This window comes from Mustelus asterias, chromosome 15, assembly GCF_964213995.1.
Source record: "Mustelus asterias chromosome 15, sMusAst1.hap1.1, whole genome shotgun sequence".
NCBI lineage: Eukaryota > Metazoa > Chordata > Chondrichthyes > Carcharhiniformes > Triakidae > Mustelus > Mustelus asterias.
Genome location: NC_135815.1, coordinates 62,884,895 through 62,910,402, shown reverse-complemented (window position 1 = coordinate 62,910,402; position 25,508 = coordinate 62,884,895). Strand labels below are relative to the sequence as shown.

General features: G+C 46.7%; 1 protein-coding gene across 4 annotated transcripts in view; it reads left to right on the top strand.

Annotated features, from left to right (window-relative positions):
- Nucleotides 1–25,508, top strand: part of fndc1 (fibronectin type III domain containing 1) — a 291,318-nt gene that overhangs the window by 153,426 nt on the left and 112,384 nt on the right. For 3 of the 4 annotated variants that reach the window (XR_013499658.1, XM_078229984.1, XM_078229982.1), the window contains exons 8-9: nucleotides 13,227–13,417; nucleotides 21,730–21,837. Coding sequence is in view for 3 of the 4 variants with exons in the window: in XM_078229984.1 (XP_078086110.1) it covers nucleotides 13,227–13,417; nucleotides 21,730–21,837 (299 nt within the window). In the remaining variant the exon portion in view is untranslated. Of the gene's footprint in view, nucleotides 1–13,226; nucleotides 13,418–21,729; nucleotides 21,838–25,508 lie in introns of those variants that run through there. The other variant, XM_078229985.1, reaches the window with a different exon arrangement.

Here is a 25,508-nt window from a genome sequence, read left to right as displayed (position 1 = left end):
GCCCTAACCTCACCCTGGTCATTCTTTTATTTCCCACATAAGAGTAAAAAGCTTTGGGATTTTCCTTGATCCAACCCGCCAAGGACTTCTCATGCCCCTCCTAGCTCTCCTAAGCCCTTTTCTTAGCTCATTCCTTGCTACCTTGTAACCCTCAAGCAACCCAACTGAACCTTGTTTTCTCATCCTTACATACGCTTCCTTTTTCCTCTTGACAAGACATTCAACCTCTTTTGTGAACCATGGTTCCCTCACTCGGCCATTTCCTCCCTGCCTGACAGGGACATGCCTATCAAGGAAATGCAGTATTTGTTTCTTGAACAAGCTCCACTTTTCATCTGTGCCTTTCCCTGACAGTTTCTGTTCCCATCTTATGTTCCCTAATTCTTGCCTAATTGCATCATAATTACCCCTCCCCCAATTATAAACCTTGCCCTGCCGCGAGGCCCTATCCCCCTCCATTGCAATAATGAAAGACACCGAATTATGGTCACTATCTCCAAAGTGCTCTCCCACAACCAAATCTAACACTTGGCCCGGTTCATTACCCAGTACCAAGTCCAATGTGGCCCCACCTCTTGTCGGCCTATCCACATATTGTGTCAGGAAACCCTCCTGCACACAGTGTACAAAAACTGCTCCATCCGAACTATTCGACCTATAAAGGTTCCAATCAATATTTGGAAAATTAAAGTCACCCATGACAACTACCCTGTGACCTCCACACCTATCCATAATCTGTTCCTAGCCCTTCTGAATAAACCTCCGGGTATTTGAGCAAGACTTTGCTCAGGTGACCATTTTTCAACTGTAAAATGTTTACCCAGTCTAGTTGAATCTCCTTGAGCCAATTCCGTCCCAATAGGCTCGGTCTTGAATCTTCCACTACCATCAATGGTAGCCTAACCAGTTGCTTTTCATAAGCAACAGGCACATGTGTTGCACCCAACACTCTGCGGTTCTCCTGTATAAGTCCTCATTCTTGCCGAAGTCTCAGTTAATGATAAGGGTTGGAGTCCAGTGCGAATTTTGTTGAACACTGTTTCCTCTACCATGGATACGGCTGAGCCTGTGTCAACCTTCATTAATATTGGACATCCATTCAGTCTTATGGATAATTTAATAGGTTTTGATTTGGTCATTGCTATGCAAAGTAGTTGTTCCTCGTCAGAGGTAGGTGGAGCTTCCAGGGTGTGCATTCTCTTGTACCCTGGCCTCTGTGTTGATTTCCGAAATGTCGGTTTTGGAACTAATCACCTTAACCTTGTCAGGTGCCAGTAATGAGCAGTCTATCTCCAAGGCTGGTCAGAGGAACTGACACTCCCGTTTAAGTACAAGGCAAATACTCCCTGATTGGCCCATCAATTGGATCCTTAATCAGGGAGCTCTTACTCCAATAGGCCAACCTCAATGGCCTGATTGAAATCATTGCACTTACTGGCTCACCGAGCCGGTCGTTTACCCCTTTTTGTCCCTACAGGAGAAGATAGCCCGCATAAGAGGAGTGAGCGGGAGAAGATCGGAGGTAGGGTCCCTGACCTGAGAATCCTCACTCCCTTTGAGGAGAGTTAGTGTTGGGTGGCATGGCGGACTCAACAACAGAACAGCTGCCGGGAGTGAGTGAAGTTTTCACTTCGACTTCAGGAAGTGTTGTGGAGGATGTGCCCCTGTCTATATCAATGGGGACAAGGTAGATGTGGTCGAGAGCTTCAAGTTTTTTGGTGCCAGATCACCAACAACCTGTCCTGGTCCCCCCCATACTGACACTATAATTAAGAAAGCCCACCAACACCTCTACTTTCTCAGAAGACTAAGGAAATTTGGCATGTCCACTACAACTCTCAGCAACTTTTACAGATGCACCATAGAAAGCATTTTTTCTGGTTGTATCACAGCTTGGTATGGCTCCTGCTCTGTCCATGACTGCAAAAAACTACAAAGGGTTGTGAACAAAGCCCAGTCCATCACTCAAACCAGTCTCCCATTGACCCTGTCTACACTTCCCGCTGCCTCGGAAAAGCAGCCAGCATAATTAAGGACCCCGTGCACCCGGGACATACTCTCTTCTATCTTCTTCTGTTGGGAAAAAGATACAGAAATCTGAGGACACGTACCGACCGACACAAGAACAGCTACTTCCCTGCTGCCATCAGACTTTTGAATGGACCTACCTTGCATTAAGTTGATCTTTTTCTACACCCTAGCCATTCTGCACCCTTTCCTTTCCTTATCAATAAACGATATGCATCGTCTGTATATGACACAGTGTCTGGAAAGGCTCAGTAGACCAAGGTCCACCACACTACGAAAACAAAAAGGGACGGTCAATAGGGAATTAAAGGTGCTATATTTAAATGCCCGCAGTGTCCGGAACAAGATAGATGAGCTTGTGGCCCAGATTGTGACTGGCAGGTATGATGTGGTAGGCATCACAGAGACGTGGTTGCAGGGGGTTCAGGACTGGCAGTTAAACATCCAGGGATTCACAACCTATCGAAAAGACAGAGGGGTGGGTAGAGGGGGCGGGGTTGCCTTGTTAATTAGAAATGAAATTAAATCAATAGCACTAAACGACATAGGGTCAGACGATGTGGAGTCTGTGTGGGTAGAGTTGAGGAACCACAAAGGCAAAAAAACCATAATGGGAGTTATGTACAGGCCTCCTGACAGTGGTCAGGACCAGGGGCACAAAATGCACCACGAAATAGAAAGGGCATGTCAGAAAGGCAAGGTCACAGTGATCATGGGGGATTTCAATATGCAGGTGGACTGGGTAAATAATGTTGCCAGTGGACCCAAAGAAAGGGAATTCATTGAATGTTTACAGGATGGCTTTTTGGAACAGCTTGTGATGGAGCCCACGAGGGAACAGGCTATTCTGGACTTAGTGTTATGTAATGAGCCAGACGTGATAAAAGATCTTAAAGTAAGGGAACACTTAGGAAGCAGTGATCATAATATGGTAGAATTCAGTCTGCAATTTGAAAGAAGGAAGGCAGAATCAGATGTGAAGGTTCTACAGTTAAATAAAGGTAATTACAGGCGCATGAGGGAGGAACTGACAAAAATCGACTGGAAGCAGAGCCTAATGGGAAAGACAGTAGAACAGCAATGGCAGGAGTTTCTGGGAGTAATTGAGGACAGAGTGCAGAGGTTCATCCCAAACAAAAGAAAGGTTATCAGAGGGGGGATTAGGCAGCCATGGCTGACAAAGGAAGTCAGGGAATGCATCAAGGCAAAAGAGAGAGCCTATAACGTGGCAAAGAGTAGTGGGAAGTCAGAAGATTGGGAAGGCTATAAAAACAAACAGAGGATAACAAAGAGAGAAATAAGGAAGGAGAGGATCAAATATGAAGGTAGGCTAGCCAGTAACATTAGGAATGATAGTAAAAGTTTCTTTAAATACATTAAAAACAAACGGGAGGCAAAAGTAGACATTGGGCCGCTCCAAAATGACGCTGGTAATCTAGTGATGGGAGACAAGGAAATAGCTGAGGAACTTAATAAGTACTTTGCGTCAGTCTTCACAGTAGAAGACATGAGTAATATCCCAACAATTCAGGAAAGTCAGGGGGCAGAGTTGAATATGGTTGCCATCACAAAGGAGAAAGTGCTAGAGAAACTAAAAGGTCTGAAAATTGATAAATCTCCGGGCCCAGATGGGCTACATCCTAGAGTTCTAAAGGAGATAGCTGAAGAAATAGTGGAGGCGTTAGTTATGATCTTTCAAAAGTCACTGGAGTCAGGGAAAGTCCCAGAGGATTGGAAAATCGCTGTTGTAACCCCACTGTTCAAGAAGGGAACAAGAAAAAAGATGGAAAATTATAGGCCAATTAGCCTAACCTCAGTTGTTGGCAAAATTCTAGAATCCATCGTTAAGGATGAGATTTCTAAATTCTTGGAAGTGCAGGGTCGGATTAAGACAAGTCAGCATGGATTTAGTAAGGGGAGGTCGTGCCTGACAAACCTGTTAGAGTTCTTTGAAGAGATAACAAATAGGTTAGACCAAGGAGAGCCAATGGATGTTATCTATCTTGACTTCCAAAAGGCCTTTGACAAGGTGCCTCACGGGAGACTGCTGAGTAAAATAAGGGCCCATGGTATTCGAGGCAAGGTACTAACATGGATTGACGATTGGCTGTCAGACAGAAGGCAGAGAGTTGGGATAAAAGGTTCTTTCTCAGAATGGCAACCGGTGACAAGTGGTGTCCCGCAGGGTTCAGTGTTGGGGCCACAGCTGTTCTCTTTATATATTAACGATCTAGATGACGGGACTGGGAGCATTCTGGCCAAGTTTGCCGATGATACAAAGATAGGTGGAGGGGCAGGTAGTATTGAGGAGGTGGGGAGGCTGCAGAAAGATTTAGACAGTTTAGGAGAGTGGTCCAAGAAGTGGCTGATGAAATTCAACGTGGGCAAGTGCGAGGTCGTACACTTTGGAAAAAAGAATAGAGGCATGGACTATTTTCTAAACGGTGACAAAATTCATAATGCTAAAGTGCAAAGGGACTTGGGAGTCCTAGTCCAGGATTCTCTAAAGGTAAACTTGCAGGTTGAGTCCGTAATTAAGAAAGCAAATGTAATGTTGTCATTTATCTCAAGAGGCTTGGAATACAAAAGCAGGGATGTACTTCTGAGGCTTTATAAAGCACTGGTTAGGCCCCATTTGGAGTACTGTGAGCAATTTTGGGCCCCACACCTCAGGAAGGACATACTGGCACTGGAGCGGGTCCAGCGGAGATTCACACGGATGATCCCAGGAATGGTAGGCCTGACATACGATGAACGTCTGAGGATCGTGGGATTATATTCATTGGAGTTTAGGAGGTTGAGGGGAGATCTGATAGAAACTTACAAGATAATGAACGGCTTAAATAGGATGGACGTAGGGAAGTTGTTTCCATTAACAGGGGAGACTAGGACGCGGGGGCACAGCCTTAGAATAAAAGGGAGTCACTTTAGAACAGAGATGAGGAGAAATTTCTTCAGCCAGAGAGTGGTGGGTCTGTGGAATTCATTGCCACAGAGGGCTGTGGAGGCCGAGACGTTGAGCGTCTTCAAGACAGAAATTGATAAATTCTTGATTTCTCGAGGAATTAAGGGCTATGGGGAGAGAGCGGGTAAATGGAGTTGAAATCAACCATGATTGAATGGTGGAGTGGACTCGATGGGCCGAATGGCCTTACTTCCGCTCCTATGTCTTATAGCCTGCAAGAAACAATACTTTTTACTGTATACTAATACGTGTGACAAGAATAAATCAAAGCAAATCAAACAGCTTTTCTCCGACCTGGGGTCATTTTCTTTTCAGGTCATTTATCAGTTAGTTGTCTTTGTTCTGGAAGAAGTCCGGCAAGTGGAAGTATCTTGTTTACACTTGTGGAACATTCATTGAATTTCAAAATGTTTTTTGTGATCCTTTTTGAGATGAGCAGTTTGATAAGATTTCAAACCATCAATAAAGGTGCCAGGTTGTCTGTCCATGTGTCCCTTTTCTCAACGAAGGCTTTTTAAAAGATTTTTTTGTTGAGTAAACATGTGCTTTTCAAACAGTGGTCCTTCAAAATCTACAACTTAACTACACATTTGTGACAACACTAGTCCCTTTGCTACAACACCTCCCAGAGAACACATTCATTGGAAAGAATGCAGTGATGCTTAGTTTGATTAAATAAATAAATTATTCAACTCTGGAGTGTAGAATGTGTGTGTAAATAGACATAGAAGAAGGTTTTGTGTAATGGCATTAAGTGTTTCTATTCTACACTGAGATTCCTTTCAGAATGAAAGTATTTGTCAATGAGACGTGTGTATATATATATATATATACTCTGATTCATCCACTGCAATGAAGATGTGGCAACAGAAATACAGCATACTAGGATTAAGCCGCTTCTTGTCTGCAAAAGAAATAGCAAGATGTTTAATGCCCTAGGGAGAGAAAGGGAAGTGCATTAAACATTTGGAATTAAAAGTTGCACAAGCCAACAGAAATGATACAGCGACTTCAAACTCATTTCTATAATTGGATGCATGCCCACATATTCTTGAAGTTTTAGTCACACTATTATCTCTGGTGATCAAAGTTGCCAGAATTATCTGAATATTTACAGAAATTCTTGATGACATGGTAACTTTTAAACTCCAAATCCTCTGCAGACTATTCCTATTTATTCCATTCTTCTGTAAAAAAATTATTACACTACACTCTTTCGACAGCTATTAAACCAGAGTCAGATAATTATTATTACAGGCCTGGAAATGCCTTCCTACTATGCACGCAAAGTTTTAACACTGCTATCATTTTAGACCAATGCCACAGAATACTTTCTAAATTATGCTTTTATTCATTCATGGATATAGGCATCACTGTCAAACACAGATGTATTGCCTATCATTGCCCATGAGAAGGTGATAAGCCATTGGTGTGTGACTAGAAGAGGAATGTGAAAATGGTGATTTTCTCATTCAACTGTTTCCCTGACTTTCTAGGTAGAGATTGTGGATTTGAGAAGTCCTGTAGAAGGAGTTTTGGCAAGTTGCTGAAGTAGATAAGACACACTGTAGCCACTGTACATTGGTGATGGAGGAGTGAATTTTTAAGATGGTGGATAAGGCTGATAAATAATGCTGTTTTGTCCTGGATGGTTTTGAGTTTTATGAGTGTTGTTGGAGGTGTACTCATCCAGACAAGTGGAGAATGATCCACCACACTCCTGACTTGTATCTCGTAGTTAGCGGACAAGCTGTAGGGAGTCGGCACATGAGTCATTTACTGCAGAATACTGGCTTCTGATCTGCTCTTGTAGTTAAAGTATTGATGGGGCTGTTCTCCTTCAGTTTCTGATCAATAGTGATCCTTAGATCTTGATTGTGTAGGAGGGCCATACAAGGGAGGGGGATCAGGGTTGGTGTGATGGGTTCAGTGATGATAATGCTGCTGAACATCAAAGGAAGGTAGTTTGATTCACTTGCTGGAGATTATCATTGCCTCACAGTTGAAAGGCATACATGTTACTTGTCACTTATCAGCTAAAGCCTGGATGTTGTTCAGACCTTTCTGCATGATGCACAAAGTATTTTTGTATCTGAGAAATAGTGAATGGTACTGAATCCAGAAATAGTCGTCCATAAACATCTGGAATTCTGATCTTCTGTGGAAGGAAGGTAATGGATGAAACTGGTTAAGCTAAAGGATCATACCCTGAGGAACCCCTGCAGCAATGTTCTGAATGCCTGCAACAACCATAACTATCTTCCTTTGCGCTGGACATGACTTTAGCTGGTGGAGAGGTTTCACTCTGATCCTTTAGAACCCCTTTACTGTCAAATGTTGCCTTTATTTCAAGGGTAGTTTGGGCTGGGGGAGGAGGGGCTGATTGAATTTGCCATGCTTTTTGTGGATAAGCCTTAACTGGACAATATTCCCTTTGTCGCATTAATGTTAGTGTTGGCATCTGTGACGGTTTGGATAAAGGTGCATCTAGATATTGAGCACAAGTCTTTAGCACTACAGTCACTGTGATGTTGGGCCTGTGGGCTTTGCCATATCCAGTGTGATCTTGATATCATTTTGAGTGAATCATATTGGCTGAAGACTATAATCTGTGATTGTGAGACTTCAAGGAGGAGGGGCAAGATGCATTATCCATTTGGCACTTGACTGAAGATGGGTGCAAATACTTCAGTCTTGTCTGAATACATGCTGGGTTCACCTTTCATTTGAGGATGGCTCTGTGCATCCAGCCACCTTCTTCAGTTATTTAATTGTTCATCACCATTCACATCTGAACAAAGAAAATTACAGCACAGGCCCTTCGGCCCTCCAAGCCTGCACCGACCATGCTGCCCAACTGAACTAAAATTCCCTATCCTTCATGTATTTGTCAAGACGCCCCTTAAAAGTCACTATCGTATCTGCTTCCACTAACTCCCCCGGCAGCGAGTTCCAGGCACCCACCACCATCTGCATAAAAAAACTTGCCTTGTATATCTCCTTTAAGCCTTGCCCCTCGCACCTTAAAACCTATGCCGCCTAATAATTGACTCTTCCACCCTGGGAAAAAGCTTCTGACTATCCACTCTGTCCATGCCCCTCATAATCTTGTAGACTTCTATCAGGTTGCCCCCTCAACCTCTATTGTTCCAGTGAGAACAAATCAGGTTTCTCCAATCTCTCCTCAGCTAATGAAGGAAACCGCAGGAGGTTTCCTTCAGACTCTGTGTTGAAGACTCCCAGGGCCATTCCTTGTATATCTCTGTGCTGCTATCTCTGCTATAAGTCTGACCTCGGTAAGAGTTTTAACAACACCAGGTTAAAGTCCAACAGGTTTATTTGGTAGCAAATACCATTAGCTTTCGGAGCCCTGCTCCTTCGTCAGATGGAGTGAGATATCCATTCCATCTGACGAAGGAGCAGGGCTCTGAAAGCTAATGGCATTTGCTACCAAATAAACCTGTTGGACTTTAACCTGGTGTTCTTAAAACTCTTACTGTGTTTACCCCAGTCCAACGCCGGCATCTCCACATCATAAGTCTGACCTGCCAATGGAATGACAATGACAAGCTGCAGTTTGACTGCTTTGTGGAACTGGTTTCCCAATGTTGGCAGCTGTCCCCTGATATTAGGTCGATGGCAAGTGGTTCATCCAATTTTATTTTTATATACTTTAGTAGTTGTTTAATACAACTGAACAGCTTATTTGGTCATTTCAGAAGTCAGCTGTGGTAACTTGATATGTAGTTCAGTGCTCTTAAATACATTGAAACACTGATCTCGATGGGCCATACACTGCCAGCAAGGTCTAGCACAGAATTAACCAAATCAGAAAATTGGATAGATTCTACCCATTGATTTTAATGGATAGGAAATCACAGGGAAATCAGGCCTGGAATTTCAATATGTGACAGCTGCATACCTGATAAACTGGGGTCTTGCTTTTGATATTTTGTTGTTTCTATGCATTTCTGATGAGACACTGGTCCAGATTTTACAGTGAAATTGTTCTGATTTTTCCTCTGAATCTGACAGTAATATGTTGACAGGTATTGATAGAGTGGATTCTCAGAGGCTTTTACCCAGGGCTGAAATGGTTGTCACGAGAGGCCACAGGTTTAGGGTGCTGGGGAGTAGGTATAGAGGAGATGTTAGGGGTAAGTTTTTCACTCAGAGGGTGGTGGGTGCGTGGAATCGGCTGCCTGTAGTGGAGGTGGAAGCGGATTCGATTGAGTCTTTTAAGAGACCTTTGGATAGGTTCATGGAGGTCAGTAAGATAGAGGATTATAGATGAGCCTAGAAGGTAAGGAAATTGTTCGGCGCAACTTGTGGGCCGAAGGGCCTGTTTGTGCTGTAGCTTTTCTATGTTCTATCTGGATCCATCTCAACAGTTAAATGCGAAAATCTGCAAGTTAGTGTCAGGGATGCACTGGTTCCCCATAGGATATGCTGTTCCTGTGACAATACCACGACACCACCACCTACAAATGTCAGCAAGTCCAGAGCCCATAGGGTTTCTCCGGTTAAGGGAGTCCAATAAACAGTGATTGGCAGAGAGGCAAAAGGATAAATGGGATAGACGAGAGATGATATGGAGATGCCGGCGTTGGACTGGGGTAAACACAGTAAGAAGTTTAACAACACCAGGTTAAAGTCCAACAGGTTTATTTGGTAGCAAAAGCCACACGAGAGCCATAGACGAGAGAAACAGAAAAAGAAAATGGGAAGAAAGTTTTGAACAAGATTGTTAAGGTTAGTATTCGATAAAAATAGCTTATTAAAATAGATGTTTACAAAGACATCCGGCTGCAGCCAGAGCCAAATCCATGGCACCACAGCTGGCTCAGCTGTACAGGGGAGCACAGAGAAGAGCAATAGTGATAGGAGATTCAATAGTTGAGGGAACAGACAGAAATTTTCATGGCCAGAGTCATAGAATCCCTACAATGCAGAAGGAGGCCATTTGGTCCATCAAGTCTGTACCAACTCAGCATCTTACTCATGCCCACCACTGCACTATTCCCATAACACCATGTATTTACCCGGCTAATTCCCCTGCCTCCACCATGGTCTCAGGCAGTGCTTTCCATATCCGAAATACTCATTTGCATAAAAATATTTTTCTGCACAAGTCTCCTGGTGTTCATATGTGGAGCAGAATGCATGGTCCACAAGACTGAGGTGTCCTGCCATTTTTCTGTTTAATAGACTAACTAGAATTCTCAGAAGTTTAAGATTTAACCCTGAAAACCTCAATTTGTTAAACCCAATTTAATTAAACTACTTCTTGATCTTAGATGCCGACTTCAATATTGACCCTTCATCACAATGTTAGCACCCTCATCTTCCATATCTTCTTCTTGACTTTGTTTTGGCCTCAATCTTTCAGCTTCTGTCTTTGTTGAGTTACTTTCTCTTGGTAACTTCTGGTGAATTCACACTTTGTACCCTTGACAAACCAGACAACGCTTCCAGAGTTTTAAATTGGCCTTTATTCAAGCTATAGTGAGGAAGTCTGCCTTCCACAAGGAGACATACAGACTTCCTGACTGATGCATGGCATGGGCAGTTATACCTTTGATTATCTCACAAGTGATTTGCATTTACCATCACAACATTTGTTCTGAAGTCATTGATATCCAATTACAACTAGTAGTTCTGATTATTTATTTATGCCAGGTGAATATAGTTAACTAGTTACAGCCTCCTATATGCTTGCCTATTTATAATGATTATTCACTAATGAAACTAATCTACATGGCTACATCATCTTAACATCTACATCTGCTGTTATGCCTACCACCCTGTGGTTACCAGGCTCTTGTCTTTTGGTCAGCTTGTTTGTGCAGCAAGTGGGAACTGCACTGAAACATCTTCACAGCAGCTTCCCAGGGAAACTCCACTTCTTTCAGTGATTTTAGTGTTTTCAACCCTTTCAGAAACTTCAGTTATACTGATTGGTAAAGTTGAGACTGTTCCTTGGATGAAAAAAGGCTGAGAGGAAATTTGATAGAGGTAATAAAGACCATGAGGGGTGTAAGGTTTGGGGTTTAGAGGTCTAAAGCCCTTCTAACTAAAAACAAACTCTCAGGTCAAAATTTTTAATTTCTTACACTGGGTTCTTAGTTGTGTTTGACTCACAAGGTGCAAATAACTAGTATTTATGAATGAAGTAGAATTTATTAAGCAAGATTTTACACAGACTTAACAAGAAGCAGTGAAGACAACATACCAATTTTTCTTCGCTCAAGATCCCAAGAAATCTTAGTGTTGTCAATACAGACAAGTTCTCTCTTTGTTTTTGAAGTGATGTTGAACAGTGTCCAGAAACCATGGTATCTCTGTGCCAATGAGAATTGCAATTTCTCAGCTTCTATCCCCCATTCGGCCGTATCTCCTTCCTTTTTTGAAGTTGGTCAGAATTCACTCATCCTACTGACTTCCTGATCTTAGATCAGGAGGGCGGCACGGTAGCACAGTGGTTAGCACTGCTGCTTCACAGCTCCAGGGACCTCGGTTCGATTCCCGGCTTGGGTCACTGTCTGTGTGGAGTTTGCATATTCTCCTCGTGTCTGCGTGGGTTTCCTCCGGGTGCTCCGGTTTCCTCCCACAGTCCAAAGATGTGCGGGTTAGGTTGATTGGCCAGGTTAAAAATTACCCCTTAGAATCCTGAGATGCGTAGGTTAGAGGGATTAGTGGGTAAGTATGTGGGGGTAGGGCCTGGGTGGGATTGTGGTCGGTGCAGACTCGATGGGCCGAATGGCCTCCTTCTGCACTGTAGGGTTTCTATGGTTTCTATGACTATAGGACACAATTAATTTCGTGTCAGTCCACCTTTGCAACAATCTCAGCTTTATGGATCATCAACTCCAGAAGTTTATATTCCATCACAAACAAATGCACATTTAGTTAGAAGGGCTTTAGACCTCTAAACCCCAAACCTTACACCCCCCATGATCTTTATTACCTCTATCAAATCTCCTCTCAGCCTTTTTTCATGGCTGTGTGAAACAGAATCACAGAATTGTTACAGCACAGGAGGTCATTCGACCCATTGTGTCCGCACTGGCTCTCCAAATAAGCAATTCACTTAGTGCCATTCACCTGCCTTCACTCTGTAACCCTGCACATTCTTCCTTTTCAGATAATAGTCTAATTGCATTTTGAATGCTTTGATTTAACCTGCGCCTTCACCCCCCACAGCAGTGCATTCCAGACTTTAACCACTTGCTGCTCAAAAAAGGTTTTCTCATATCACTTTTTTGCTTCTTTTGCCAATTATTTTAATCCTGTGCCTCCTCATTCTCGATCATTTCACAAGTAAGAACAGTTCCACCCTATCAAATCTATCCAGAATCCTGTAACATTTTGCTAATTCTCATTTTTAGAACCTGTAATATCTATGGATTTTATTTATTTGAACTACAGTTTAATATTAAATGGTTCAGATTTGACTTTCTGTTGCACAATTAACAATGAAGATAGCTGAGCACAGGAAAGCAGTTGTGCGTGAAGAAGCAAAATTGTTTTATTTTATGACAGAGCTCCATTGAGCCTGGAGCTGTCAGAATGGCCAAAACGATGAGGTGTTTGTTTATAAATCAGTTTCAAGCAATGGCTAAAACATTGTGAACTTTAGATGACATCTTATGTTTAAACAAACCATGCCTCGTGTTAATTGATCTGCACCAGAGGGGAAACCTTTATTCTCTGATATTGGTCGAACTGTTGATTTGAATAGCTTTAGTGTGGGGCTTGAGTTAAGGTACATTGACAAGAGAATGTGACTATATATGGCTTCTCTGTAGCTGGATGGAGATGTGCATTTGCACAGCCAGAAGTTGACTATATGAAGCCACAAAATATCCATTGAATCTTAAATCATTCACGGGGTGGCAGGGTGGCACACTGTTGTATCACAGTGCCAAGGGTTGACAGGGATTCCATAAATGGCATGTGCTGAATATACTTTGAATCAACAGCTGGCTCAGGAGAAGTAAGATTGTCTACCTTGGTAGTCATATCCTTGATTGGAAATTGCCATTTGGCATCAAACAATAGTTCAAAGATGGAGGAAGCGAATAGTCTAAATGGCTTGCAATGCTGGACTGATGGATTTTGTCTTTAACCTGCCATATTTTTTTGTGCATTCACCATGGGTTACCTGTAAGTGATGGTTCAAAGCAGTAAATTTCATGCAAGACTAACATTTTCATTCTTTTTCCCCTTCCAGATATTACACTGTTAGATACAGAGAGAAAGGAGAATCAGCCAAATGGGAATATAAGATATCAAAGATATACAGGCGAGTTCTGATTGACATGCTCACATCAGATTCCATATACGAATTCTCTGTTCGGACTTCACAAGGAGACAGAGATAGCAAATGGAGTGTTTCAGTTTTCCAAAGAACACCAGAGTCTGGTATGTTTTTAATGCCTGGTACTGAAAAGTCATTCCAAATAAAGCACTGTGTTGAAACTACAATTATCTTTACAATCTGTTGCTGATAGTTCCAAGGGGTGGCACAGTGGCTGGCACTGCTGCCCCACAGCGCCAGGGACCCAGGTTCAATTCCCGGCTTGGGTCACTGTCTGTGGGGAATCTGCACGTTCTCTCCATGTCTGCGTAGGTTTCCTCCGGGTGCTCCAGTTTGCTCCCGCAGTCAGAAAGACGTGCTGGTTAGGTGCACTGACCATGCTAAATTCTCCCTCAGTGTACCCAAACAGGCGTCGGAGTGTGGCGACCAGGGGATTTTCACAGAAACTTCAATGTAGTGTTGATATAAGCCTACTTGTGACACTGATGGAATAAACTTTAAGTTATTCTTCATGTTAAAAATTGAAATTATGATGATTCAAATGAAGTAGCGTTGTCAGGAATAAACTACAGTTCCAATTCGAAGGACTGAAATTAGTGATGCTGCATTCAATAACCTTCCTCTGCTGTTAATTCTGATGACAATCGGCTTCTGGGTGTTTTGTTTACAACCCATGAATGTCAAAAGCTTTGTGTGTGCGTGTTCATGTTAAATTGGAAAGATATGGCTTTGTTGTTTTATATACTTGCTGTGCTGAAAATTGTCAGAAGTTGTGTGGGAATTAAGAGGTTTTATCTGTTGTGTGCTTTGATTAAAATTTTATAATGGATTGTCATTTCTGTGAGTCAAATAAAGGGAGTGAGTTCAGTGAAGAAATATCACTGCTACACTGCATTACTAACATTCTTCACAGTCACCAGAGACACAGTAATGCCAAGCCCACTGTCTCATAAATCAAGAGACAAACTTAAAGATCAAGAGATTTGCTATAAAAATCATGAGTCACTATTTTTTCCAAATGTAAACTAATATAGATTGACAGATGTTTTATAAACCTTAAGTTTTTTTAAATTCTTTAACAGGTCAGAGTTGTTAAAAAACATTACTATATCTGAAAATGCTTGACAAGAAATAGTTTTTAAAATTCTGTTTGTTATCCCAGCATGTTTTAAATAAGGATCAGCAACCCCACCACTGTAAAATGATACAGAATAAGGAGCCCATTTGGCTGACTGTACCTGTGTCTGCTATTCTGCAGAGCTATCCGGTTATCCACATTCCTGCTTCTTCACCATGCCCTGGAAAATTATTTTCCTTCCGTTTCCCTTTTTTCCTGACTGCCCCTCTAATTTTAGGCACTGCCTTTTGCTGGGACAACAATTCAAATGGTATCTCATCCAAGTAGCCCTCCAGGCATTGCAGGAGAGAACTGAGATATAGAGCAGAACATAGCAGCAGCATCAGAGAGCAGAGTGCTGCGTGGTGGTGGGGGTGGGGACGCGCGCGTGCGAGAGAGAGAGCGAGCGGAGCACCGCGTGGGGAGCAAGGTGATAGCAGAGCGCCATGTGGGGGAGCGGGAGAGAGAGCGAGTGAGCAGAGCACCGCGTGGGGAGTGAGAGCGATAGAGCGCCATGTGAGAGAGCAAGCAGAGTGCTGCATGGGGAGTGAGAGAGAGCAAGCAGAGCGTTGCATGGGGGAGGGAGAGAGAAAAGCGAGCAGAGCATCGCGTGGGGAGCAAGAGAGATAGCCGAGCACTGCCTGGGGGAGTGAGAGAGAGCGCAAGCAGAGCGCTCCGTGGGGAGCGAGAGAGATAGCAGAGCGCTGCCTGGGGGAGTGAGAGAGAGCAAGCAGAGCGCTCCGTGGGGAGCGAGAGAGATAGCAGAGCGCTGCCTGGGGGAGTGAGAGAGAGAGCAAGCAGAGCGCTCCGTGGGGAGCGAGAGAGAAAAGCGAGCAGAGCACTGTGTGGGGAGCGAGAGAGATAGCAGAGCGCTGCCTGGGGGAGCGAGGGAGAGAGAGCAGAGCACCGTGTGGGTGAGTGAGAGAGTGCCACGTGAGATGGTGAGAGAGAGAAAGTGAGCAGAGCACTGTGTGGGAAGCAAGAGAGATAGCAGAGCGTCGCGTTGTGGGGGGGGGGCGGAATAGAGAGGGCAGAGCGCCTCATGGAGGAGCGAGAGCAATAGAGCGCCACATGATGGAGCGAGAGAAACAGAGCGAGCAGAGCGCTGTATGGGGGAGCAAGAGAGAGCAAGCGAAACAGAGCACAGCATGGGGAGCGAGAGAGATAGCAGAGTGCTGTGTGGGGGAGCAAGAGAGAGAGAGAGCAGAGCACCGCGTAGGGGGGAGAGAGTGAGCAGAGCACCACGTGGGGAGCGAGAGAGATAGCAGAGCGCCGCATAGGTGGGGAGGGGGAGAGAGAGAGCAGAGCGCCGCATAGGGGGGGAGGGGGGGGAGAGAGAGAGAGCAGAGCGCCGCATAGGGGGGGGGAGAGAAAGAGAGTAGAGTGCCGCGTGGGGAAACGAGAGAGAGAGCAGAGAGCTGCGTGGGGAGCGAGAGAAATAGCAGAGTGCCACATGGGGGAGCGAGAGAGAGAGCAAGCAGAGTGCCGCGCGGGGGAGAGAGTGAGCAGAATGCCGCGTGGGGGGAGCGCGAGCGAGCAGAGTGCCGCGTGGGGGAGGGAGCGCGAGCGGGGAGGGAGCGCGAGCGGGCGGAGTGCCGCGTGGGGGAGGGAGCGCGAGCGGGCGGAGTGCCACGCGGGGAGGGAGCGCGAGCGGGCAGAGTGCCGCGTGGGGGAGGGAGCGCGAGCGGGCGGAGTGCCACGCGGGGAGGGAGCGCGAGCGGGCGGAGCGCCATGCGGGGTGGGGGGGTGAGAGAGACAGCAGACAGGGTGGCGGGCGGGGGAGGGAGTGAGCGAGCAGGAGCAGAGCGCCGGACGGGGGGGTGGAGGGAAAGAAGGGCGGGGGAGCAAGAGCAGAGTGGAGGGAGGAGGGAGGGCGGGCGAGCAGGAGCAGAGCGGGTGTGAGAGAGAGAGAGAGAGCAGAGCCCCGCGTGAGGGGGGAGAGAGAGCAGAGCTCTGTGTGGGCAGTGAGAGAGAGCAGAGCGCCACGTGGGGGAGCGAGAGAGAAAGCAGAGAGCCACATAGAGAGAGAGAGTCGAGCGTCTTATGGGGAACGAGAGAGAAAGAGAGAGCAGAGCGCCGCATGGGGAGAGAGAGAAGCAGAGTGCTGCGTGGGCGAGCGAGAGAGAACAGAGCACCGCATGGGGAGAGAGAGAGAAAAAGCAGAGCGCTGTTAAGGGGGAAGAGAGGGAGAATGGAACGCCGCGTTGGGGAACTAGAGGGAGTGAGCAGAGCGCCGCGTGGGGAGAGAGAGCGAGCAGAGTGCCGCGTGGGGAGCGAGAGAGAGAGCAGAGCGCCACATGGGGAGAGAGAGAGAGAGCAGAGCGCCACATGGGGGAGAGAGAGAGAGCAGAGCGCCACATGGGGGAGAGAGCAGAGTGCCGCGTGGGGAGCGAGAGAGAGAGCAGAGCACCACATGGGGGAGAGAGAGAGAGCAGAGCGCCACATGGGGGAGAGAGAGAGAGCAGAGCGCCACATGGGGGAGAGAGAGAGAGCAGAGCGCCACATGGGGGAGAGAGAGAGAGCAGAGCGCCACATGGGGGAGAGAGAGCAGAGTGCCGCGTGGGGAGCGAGAGAGAGAGCAGAGCGCCACATGGGGGAGAGAGAGCAGAGTGCCGCGTGGGGAGCGAGAGAGAGAGCAGAGCGCCACATGGGGGAGAGAGAGAGCAGAGCGCCACATGGGGGAGAGAGAGAGAGCAGAGCGCCACATGGGGGAGAGAGAGAGAGCAGAGTGCCACATGGGGGAGAGAGAGAGAGCAGAGCGCCACATGGGGGAGAGAGAGAGAGCAGAGCGCCACATGGGGGAGAGAGAGAGAGCAGAGCGCCACATGGGAGGGAGAGAGAGAGCAGAGCGCCACATGGAGAGAGAGAGAGCAGAGCGCCACATGGGGGAGAGAGAGAGAGCAGAGCGCCACATGGGAGGGAGAGAGAGAGCAGAGCGCCACATGGAGAGAGAGCAGAGCGCCACATGGGAGGGAGAGAGAGAGAGCAGAGCGCCACATGGAGAGAGAGCAGAGCGCCACATGGGGGAGAGAGAGAGAGCAGAGTGCCACATGGGGGAGAGAGAGAGAGCAGAGCGCCACATGGGAGAGAGAGAGAGAGTAGAGCGCCACATGGGGGAGAGAGAGAGAGCAGAGCGCCACATGGGGGAGAGAGAGAGAGCAGAGCGCCACATGGGGGAGAGAGAGAGAGCAGAGCGCCACATGGGGGAGAGAGAGAGAGAGTAGAGCGCCACATGGGGGGAGAGAGAGAGAGAGCAGAGCGCCACATGGGGGGAGAGAGAGCAGAGCGCCACATGGGGGGAGATAGAGAGCAGAGTGCCACATGGGGGAGAGAGAGAGAGCAGAGTGCCACATGGGGGAGAGAGAGAGAGCAGAGCGCCACATGGGGGAGAGAGAGAGAGCAGAGCGCCACATGGGGGAGAGAGAGAGAGAGTAGAGCGCCACATGGGGGGAGAGAGAGAGAGAGCAGAGCGCCACATGGGGGGAGAGAGAGCAGAGCGCCACATGGGGGGAGATAGAGAGCAGAGTGCCACATGGGGGAGAGAGAGAGAGCAGAGTGCCACATGGGGGAGAGAGAGAGAGCAGAGCGCCACATGGGAGAGAGAGAGAGAGCAGAGCACCACATGGGGGAGAGAGAGAGAGCAGAGCGCCACATGGGAGAGAGAGAGAGAGCAGAGCGCCACATGGGGGAGAGAGAGAGAGCCGAGTGCCACATGGGGGAGAGAGAGAGAGCCGAGTGCCACATGGGGGAGAGAGAGAGAGCAGAGTGCCACATGGGGGAGAGAGGGAGAGCAGAGTGCCACATGGGGGAGAGAGAGAGAGCAGAGTGCCACATGGGGGAGAGAGAGAGAGCAGAGCGCCACATGGGAGAGAGAGAGAGAGAGCAGAGCGCCACATGGGGGAGAGAGAGAGAGCAGAGCGCCACATGGGGGAGAGAGAGAGAGCAGAGCGCCACATGGGAGAGAGAGCAGAGCGCCACATGGGGGAGAGAGAGAGCAGAGCGCCACATGGGGGGAGAGAGAGAGAGAGCAGAGCGCCACATGGGGGGAGAGAGAGCAGAGCGCCACATGGGGGGAGAGAGAGAGAGAGCAGAGCGCCACATGGGGGGAGAGAGAGAGAGAGCAGAGCGCCACATGGGGGGAGAGAGAGAGAGAGCAGAGCGCCACATGGGGGGAGAGAGAGAGAGAGAGAGCAGAGCGCCACATGGGGGGAGCGAGAAAGAGAGAGAGCAGAGCGCCACATGGGGGGAGCGAGAAAGAGAGAGTGCAGAGCGCCACATGGGGGGAGCGGGAAAGAGAGAGAGCAGAGCGCCACTTGGGGGGAGAGAGAGCAGAGCGCCACATGGGGGGAGAGAGAGAGAGAGCAGAGCGCCACATGGGGGGAGCGAGAAAGAGAGAGAGCAGAGCGCCACATGGGGGGAGAGAGAGAGCGAGCAGAGCGCCACATGGGGGGAGAGAGCGAGCGAGCAGAGCGCCACATGGGGGAGAGAGAGAGAGCAGAGCGCCACATGGGGGAGAGAGAGAGAGAGCAGAGCGCCACATGGGGGGAGAGAGAGAGCGAGCAGAGCGCCACATGGGGGAGAGAGAGAGAGCAGAGCGCCACATGGGGGGAGCGAGAAAGAGAGAGAGCAGAGCGCCACATGGGGGGAGCGAGAAAGAGAGTGAGCAGAGCGCCACATGGGGGGAGAGAGAGAGCGAGCAGAGCGCCACATGGGGGAGAGCGAGCAGAGTGCTGCGTGGGGGAGAGAGAGAGAGCAGAACACCGCGTTTGTGGGGGGGGGGGAGTGAGCAGAGCGCCGCGTGGGGGAGAGAGAGAGCGAGAGCAGGGCACCGCGTGGGGGAACGAGAGAGAGCGAGAGCAGGGCACCGCGTGGGGGAGCGAGAAGATCACTATGGAGTGGACTGTTGATGTAAAATCAGAGCACTGCCGCAGCATCAGAGGAGGTGGCTGATGTTATGATCCATGGTTGGGACTTGGTGAGGGAGGTTCAGTTTGGGACCAATAGTGTTTGTTTCAAGTAGATAAAGGTTGAGATTCAGGACACCTGATTTGCAATAAAGCCGTAAGATTCCATGGGTTACGAACAAACGAAAACAAACTTTATCATACAAGTTCAGGAAGATAAAATAATTTACAATATGTATCTTATACTCTAACATTCAGAGTACATATAAGGTACTTGTAAATTAACCGGTAGAATGTAGTCAGGCATTACAGGGTAAATGACAGATGCAACTGAAACAGATTCTATGGCTTTCTCAACAAATCACCCAGACATTAGTCCCACTGTGAATCAATCAAGCTCACTGAAACTTTGTCTTTGTTGTGACGGTTAGGTGTCTCTACCTTTGAAGATCCTGCTTTGGAATTCTCTCCAAACATTGGTCTATTTGGATGGCTTTAACAATGCCCTACCTCACAATATTTCAACCTCTCATTCCAAAATTCCTTCTCCCTAGATTCTGAGGTAAACTCTCTCACTTGTTCAGAATGGCAAAAAACCCCACCTCTGCTCCAAAGGGGTACCTTTGCCCCAGCATCCCTTTTTACTTGCCCTTTCTCTAAGTTTTTAATTAACTTAATAGAGATCTCTGTGTCTCCCTGTCTACTTGCCACTTGTTGGCTAGAGATTCCCCAAAACTGACTGTCTTAAGAAGACCCATTTACTAACCTTCTAAATTACCTGGTGAACAATCAAAACACTTTGAGGGCCCCACTATTGTTACTAGGCAGGAACAAATATAACAAACATTGGAACATCCTGTACATTAAATGATACAATCTCCACAAAGAGGCTGTTTTACCTGCCAGAGATATGATGATCAATTTATTACATCTAAAACTAGGGGGCATAGGTTTAAGGTGAGAGGGGAGAGATACTAAAGTGTCCAGAGGGGTAACTTTTTCACACAGAGGGTGGTGAGTGTCTGGAACAAGCTGCCAGAGGTAGTAGTAGAGGCGGGTACAATTTTATCTTTTAAAAAGCATTTAGATAGTTACATGGATAAGATGGGTATAGAGGGATATGGGCCAAATGCGGGCAATTGGGGTTAGCTTAGGGATTTTTAAAAAAGGGCGGCATGGACAAGTTGGGCCGAAGGGCCTGTTTCCATGCTGGTGACCTCTATGACATGACAGATGTCATGGAGGGTTCTCATTTCCTCATTCTCCACTTGTGTATCTGAAAAGGAAGTATGTGGAAGGCTACAAGGAGAAGGCCGGTGTGTAGCACTTGGTTGCAATCCTGAGATAAGGGTGCCCTGATCTTGGATAAGAAACTCCACTCCCGCTCCCACCCCCCCCCCCCCACCCCCCTCACAGATACCATACACGGACACTGTTCCCCACACACACTGAGTCTACCCCCACATGCACAAGGGGACTCTTTCCCCACCCCACCCCCCCCCGCCCCCCTTCCCTCCCGCCACAGACAAGGGACAGTGCCATGGTTCTGTCTGGGCATGTACCTCCCCCCCCCCCCTCCCCCCCACCCTCAGAGCGGGGGTGTGGGGGGAGGGAGGAAGGATGAGGAGGGAGAGGGTACTTATCTGTGTGTTCCTGGTAGGTTCCCTTAGCCTGGTTCAGCTTTTGCCAAACCTTGCCTTCAAACCTTGAGAATGAAGTACGATTCCGTGCACATCCGCATGTGAGATATAGACATTTGGAAACACGATGTATAGATTTTAACATGCATCAATTTCACAACACACAGTCAGCTAGTTGCATGTCACAAGACATTACGAAATTACAGGAAAAAAACGAAAATATAAATAAAATGATTTAGTAATTGACTCCAAATAGAAAGAGTTGAAATAAATATTCCAGACATTCCAATCTGTGCAATTGCACCAGTTGTCCAGGTTAGGTATTCCACACACAAAATGTGAGACTGAGATTATTATTTCTCTTGATTTGAAATTAAGAAAGCATTGATTTAAAACTTATGTTAAATTGGAAATTATGCACCTGTGTACTTAGTTGCTACTGGATACTAGATCAAATAAATAAACAGCACAAGAAAAACACTCACAACTTTGTGTAGAATTAATCGAGCAATATAGACGGTGTGGAAGGAACAGTCTTTCCATATGCCTGAAGGCTTTGTATAGATGATCCATAGAAAATTCTAAGTGGAGTAAATATTAACCATGGTTGATTCTGAGCACTGAATATATTTGATCAGTAATGACACATTTGTCAACTCAAGTATTTTTTAGAGTCTTGAATTTTAACTGAATAAGAGATATTTTCTGTCCTGTTCTTTGTTGTAATTAACTCTTCCACCGACTTTCAAATGCAGTTCCTACTTCCAGTCCTGAGAACTTTGAGGTGAAACCATTAGGTAGAGAAGGAACAGCAGTGACTGCATCCTGGGATCCTCCTAATGACAGCAAAGGAAAGGTCACAGGTAGGACATTTTACGACAGTATTGCTAAAATCAGAGAATAATGCCCAATTGATTATTGTATTCTTTTCTGCTTTACAAGATGTTATACAGAGATGAAAAGTGAATCTTTGTAATACCATGTCAAATAGAATCTCCACCAAGGAAATGAGGGCAACTATTGTGGTAAACCCAAGCCAGTAGGTTCATGTCTTATACTTGTTAAAGCTTCTGGAAAACGTAACATCATTAAACCAAAGAAATTTACTTGTTTTCATGGGTTTGTGGCTAAAGTGCTTCTTGCTGAGATAGCAGACTAAAGAATTGAGACCAGTGATTAGGTAGCCATGCCCTTGCCTCTGATTTGCTCCGCTATCAGGTGAGACTCCACACCAGGGCTGGATAGTACCAATTTGAGTTCCAACGTTTCCTATCTTGTTAGTGCTGAATCCCCAGTCGGTGCATAGAAAATAAGGCACACAGCCTGCAACGTCTGTAGCTGTGAGTGCTTTTCCTGACTAAGAAATTATTCCTAACATCTCATGTCATTTATAGCAAGGATTCTGAATCCGGGCTCCACAGAGATATTTCAAATGGTTTTCCGTTGTCCCGTTTCCACTATGCAGATATTTTAAAGTCAGTGTAACGGCTTTGCTCAAAGATTACGGTATTCAGAGCACAGGGTTTTATTTTCCAGCCCCTAGTTACTCATCAATACCATTGTAGTCTCCAGTCCAGACCCCAAAAAAGGACATGAAGAACCAGAACCTGCTACTTGGCCCCAGAGACTCAATCTCAGTGACAGTTGTGCAATTATGCAGGGCCTTGGTGAGGCCACAACTAGAGTATTGTATGCAGTTTTGGTCTCCTTTTCTGAGAAAAGATGTTCTTGCTCTCGAGGGAGTGCAGCGAAGGTTTACCAGGCTGATTCCAGGTGGGACTGATGTATGAGGAGAGATTGACTAGGTTAGGATTGTTTTTGCTGGAGTTCAGACGGCACGGTAGCACAGTGGTTAGCACTGCTGCTTCACAGCTCCAGGGACCTGGGTTTGATTCCCGGGTTGGGTCACTGTCTGTATGGAGTTTGCACATTCTCCTCGTGTCTGCGTGGGTTTCCTCCTGGTGCTCCGGTTTCCTCCCACAGTCCAAAGATGTGCGGGTTAGGTTGATTGGCCAGGTTAAAAAAAAATTGCCCCATAGAGTCCTGAGATGCGTAGGTTAGAGGGATTAGCGGGTAAATATGTGGGCCTGGGTGGTATTGTGGTCGGTGCAGACTCGATGGGCCGAATGGCCTCCTTCTGCAGGAGAATGTGCAAACTCCACACAGACAGTCACCCAAGCCAGGAATCGAACCTGAGTCCCTGGCACTGTGAGGCAGCAGTGCTAACCACTGTGGTCACCGTGCCGCCCCATATTCCTGATGGTGGGGGGAGTCCAGGACCAGGGGTCACAGTCTGAGGATTCAGGGTAGACCATTTAGGACGGAGGTGAGGAGACATTTCTTCACTCAAAGAGTGGTGAGTCTGTGGAATTCATTACCACAGGAAATAGTTGATGCCAAAGCATTGAATGTATTCAAGAGGCGGCTGGATATGGCCCTTGGGGTGAATGGGATCAAAGGTTATGGGAAAAAAGCAGGATTAGGCTATTGAGTTGGGTGATCAGCCATGATCGTAATGAATGGCGGAGCAGGCTCGAAGAGCCAAATGGCCTCCTCCTGCTCCTATCTTCTATGTTTCTATGTCCATAAAACTTGGAAAGAGTCTGTTAATTTGATCATTACTCAACCAGGATTAATATTTGGCATGATGTGTGCATGTGCTTGTTTAAAATACTTCCACATCTTAAGTCTTGTTTCTGAGAACCAACAAAAAGTTTCACTGGAAGTAAGTAAAACAAAACTTATAAATCTGGTCACTTGTTTTACTAATTTCAACACTTAAAACATTTGTGCTACAGATAAAGCTTTATAACGTTGGTAGTGTGGGGGAAGGCTGTGAAGCGAAATGGTTGAGAACCCTGCTCTTTTGGGTGTCTGTGAATGAGCTAAAAGTCAATCATGGCTAGGGCTAGAAAGCTTTCTTTAGTCTGTCATTTAAAATTATAGAATCATAGAATCCCTACTGTGCAGGAGGCCATTCGACCCATCGAGCCTGCACCAACAATAGTCCCAGCCAGGTCCTAGCCATGTTTCTCCATGTATTTACCTTGCTAATCTCCCTGATACTAAGTGTCAATTAGGGTAGAACAAGAAGCTTCCTGATTTGATTTCTGCCCTATTTCCGTTAATTGATCTCAAGCGAGGTATGTCTAAGTGAGTGGATGAGGGTCTGGCAGATGGGGTACAATGTTGGTAAATGTGAGGTCATCCATTTTGGTTGGAATAACAGCAAAATGGATTATTATTTAAATGGTAAAAAATTGCAGCATGCTGCTGTGCAGAGGGACCTGGGTGTCCTCGTGCAGGAATCTCAAGGAGTTGGTTTGCAGGTGCAGCAGGTAATTTTGTCCTTCATTGCTAGAGGGATGGAGTTTAAAAACAGCAGCTGTATAAGGTGCTAGTGAGGCCACACCTGGAGTACTGTGTACAGTTTTGGTCGTCTTACATGAGAAAGGATATACTGGCACTGGAGGGGGTGCAGAGGAGATTCACTAGGTTGATTCCAGAGTTGAGAGGGTTGGCTTATGAGGAGAAACTGAGTAGACTGGGGCTATACTCATTGAAATTCAGAAGAATGAGGGGAGATCTTATAGAAACGTGTAAGATTATGAAGGGAATATATAAGATAGAAGCAGGGAAGTTGTTTCCACTGGCGGGTGAAACTAGAACTGGGGGCATGGCCTCAAAATAAGGGGAAGCAGATTTAGGACCAAGTTGAGGAAGAACTTCTTCACACAAAGGGTTGTGAATCTGTGGAATTCCCTGCCCAGTGAAGCAGTTGAGGCTACCTCATTGAATGTTTTTAAGGCAAGGATTTTTGAACAGTAAAGGAATTAAGGGTTTGGTGAGCGGGCGGGTAAGTGGAACTGAGTCCACGAAAAGATCAACCATGATCTTATTGAATGGCGGAGCAGGCTCGAGGGCCAGATGGCCCACTCCTGCTCCTAGTTCTTATGTTATTAGTGGGAAGTTGCAGTTATTTTTGGGTCTTTCAATTAAGACGGTGTATATCTGATAGGGTTCCGGCTCCTGATCATTGCCTGCCTCTGTATAGACAATGTATTTTTTTTTAGAATCCCTACAGTACAGAAAGAGGCCATTCGGCCCATCGAGTCTGCACCGACCACAATCCCACCCAGGCCGTACCCCCATATCCCTACATATTTATCCACTAATCCTTCTAACCTACGCATCTCAGGACACTAAGGGGCAATTTTAGCATAGCCAATCAACCTAACCCGCACATCTTTGGACTGTGGGAGGAAACCGGAGCACCCGGAGGAAACCCACGCAGACATGAGGAGAATGTGCAAACTCCACACAGACAGTGACCCAAGCCGGGAATCGAACCCAGGTCCCTGGAGCTGTGAAGCAGCAGTGCGAACCACTGTGCTACCGTGCCGCCCCTGTAAGCTGAGGGTAACTCCAAGTTGAGTTATGATGCCTTCTCATAGTTGTTTACTCTGCTGACATTTCCCATCATTGTTCACAAATCAATAGTGGCCACTTGGGAAAATTACTGGTAAGTCCCTGC